Source organism: the organism of the source record quoted next (assembly GCF_019968955.1).
Source record: "MAG: Porospora cf. gigantea A chromosome Unknown PgA_NODE_4666_length_2093_cov_217.221, whole genome shotgun sequence".
In the NCBI taxonomy this organism is placed as follows: domain Eukaryota; phylum Apicomplexa; class Conoidasida; order Eugregarinorida; family Porosporidae; genus Porospora; species Porospora cf. gigantea A.
In genome coordinates, this window is record NW_027151712.1 from 1 (window position 1) to 2,093 (window position 2,093).

Genomic DNA, 2,093 nt, shown 5'->3' on the forward strand with positions numbered 1-2,093 from the left:
TGTTTTCTGTTATGACCTGACTACCACTACGAGCACTACGGAGCCTAGCACTACGGAGAGCACTACGGAGCCTAGCACTACGGAGCCTACGACCGCTGAGCCTACGACCGCTAAGCCTACAACCGCTAAGCCTACGACCGCTAAGCCTACGACCGCTAAGCCTACGACCGCTAAGCCTACGACCGCTGAGCCTACGACCGCTATGCCTACGACCGCTATGCCTACGACAGCTGAGCCTACGACCGCTAAGCCTACGACCGCTGAGCCTACGACCGCTGAGCCTACTATCCCTAAGCCTACGACCCCTAAGCCTACGACGGCTGAGCCTACGACCGCTGAGCTTACGACCGCTGAGCTTACGACCGCTAAGCCTACGACCGCTGAGCCTACGACCGCTGAGCTTACGACCGCTCAGCCTACGACCGCTGAGCCTACGACCGCTAAGCCTACGACCGCTGAGCTTACGACTGCTGAGCCTACTATCCCTAAGCCTACGACCCCTAAGCCTACGACAGCTGAGCCTACGACTGCTGTGCCTACTATTCCTAAACCTACGACCACTATGCCTACGACCGCTAAGCCTACGACCGCTAAGCCTACGACCGCTGAGCCTACGACTGCTGTGCCTACAACCGCTGAGCCATCTACCATCGAATCCACCACTGTGCTTTCTGTGCCAAGCGATGGCAGCGGTGTAGTCGTCATCGGCGTGGCCGTAGGCGCCGCCGGTGGCGTGGCGGCCGTTGCAAGTCTGGGGTGGTACCTTCTAGCCGCTGCAAAGAAGAGAGATGACGATGTCGAGGATGTAGAGGTCGACGTAGACGAGGTGTCCGACTTCAGAGAGGTCCAAATGAATGTTGGCCAGGATGACTTCTTCTAAGAAGCCTCCAGTTATTTGAAGACATTTTACCGCCCACCAAGAGTATTCAAATTGAGTATTGTTCTAGTGTATTTTGCACTCTAATTTTTATATTCCATCGAGAAAATGTTGTCGCATGCGTACTGTTGTGGGATCATCACTCCAGAACCTTTGTGTGTCGTTCCCTAATAATTTTGTTCTCAAAAAACAAATGTATGTTAGAACCTTTGCATGTCATTCTAACAATTATGTTCTTCTACTCAAACATGCACACCTCACACTGCATACGCACCTGAAACTCACATACAACGAAAAATTACACGCGCCCCACACGACATAGCGATTCACCGTTCTTTTTATTCAATATCGAACTATTATCTCCTATGCTCCAAGGACTCCTCTTATTTTTGTCCGTTGCTGCTGTCCGAGTTACGGTAAACGTGCCAACGAATCCGGAAGATTTGGCTTTATACGGAGAGCCCATTTATACTGGAGAATGCGACCCCAAGATAAGTCTCGTGCAGGTGCAGGACAGCACCGCCACCTTTGAAGCTCTTATACAAAGCTTCTCAAGCGAGAGAGTCATAGAAAATCTTGTGGCTTCCCTAGAGCGTACTTATGGTGAGGCTCAGTACGGAATGGCAACGTTTGGCGACAAGCCTGCCCCCATCCACGGTTACGGCGACGGGTGGGGCATTTGGTCTCCAAAGTTTGATGTCACGGGTGGGGGTGAGGACCGCTGTTACGTGGAGCAGATCTCCCTACATTCGCTCGACGAAACTTCGTCAATTTGGGATGACGTGAAGATCTCCGGTGGAAAGGATTTCCAGGAAAACCAGTTTGATGCGTTTGGCAAGGCCGCCATTGACCCTTTTTTCTGGGAGTCTGCCTTTGCGGCTGGGAGGCGTGCACGTGTCGCGATGCTGATCACTGACGACTTTCCACACAAGGGAAATAATGAACCCGATATTGGTCTCTGGGGATTCGATAGCAGTTACAGAGGCACTCAGAAGTACTACAACACAGAATTCGGTTCCTGGTTTGAGAACGATGAGGCCTTCCGCATAGTCGAAGACTTGTCTTCTGCCAAGATTCTGTGGCCTGTCGGCGCTGGAGGCAAGGAGGTTGAAGTCGGTGGAAAACAAGCTTACGAGTCCTTCATCATCTGTCATGATACGAAAGGTATGGAAGACAAAGACCTACGCAAAAAGATTCTCAAGAGCCTTCAGGAAGC

At 51.7% G+C, this 2,093-nt stretch overlaps 2 protein-coding genes across 3 annotated transcripts; both read left to right on the plus strand.

Moving 5' to 3' along the window:
* Positions 1-880, plus strand: KVP18_005053 (uncharacterized protein; the record flags this gene model as incomplete). Of its 2 annotated transcripts, none has more annotated exons than XM_067949379.1 (1): positions 1-880. In XM_067949379.1, a coding segment is annotated over one exon (880 nt), but the record flags the coding sequence as incomplete, so codon positions are not given. The 2 variants fall into 2 exon arrangements, with proteins under 2 accessions (XP_067808389.1, XP_067808390.1); XM_067949380.1 differs by having other exon boundaries at positions 203-880.
* A 362-nt stretch (positions 881-1,242) lies between these two features.
* Positions 1,243-2,093, plus strand: KVP18_005270 (uncharacterized protein; the record flags this gene model as incomplete). The annotated part of the gene is made up of 1 exon (XM_067949671.1): positions 1,243-2,093. A coding segment is annotated over one exon (851 nt), but the record flags the coding sequence as incomplete, so codon positions are not given.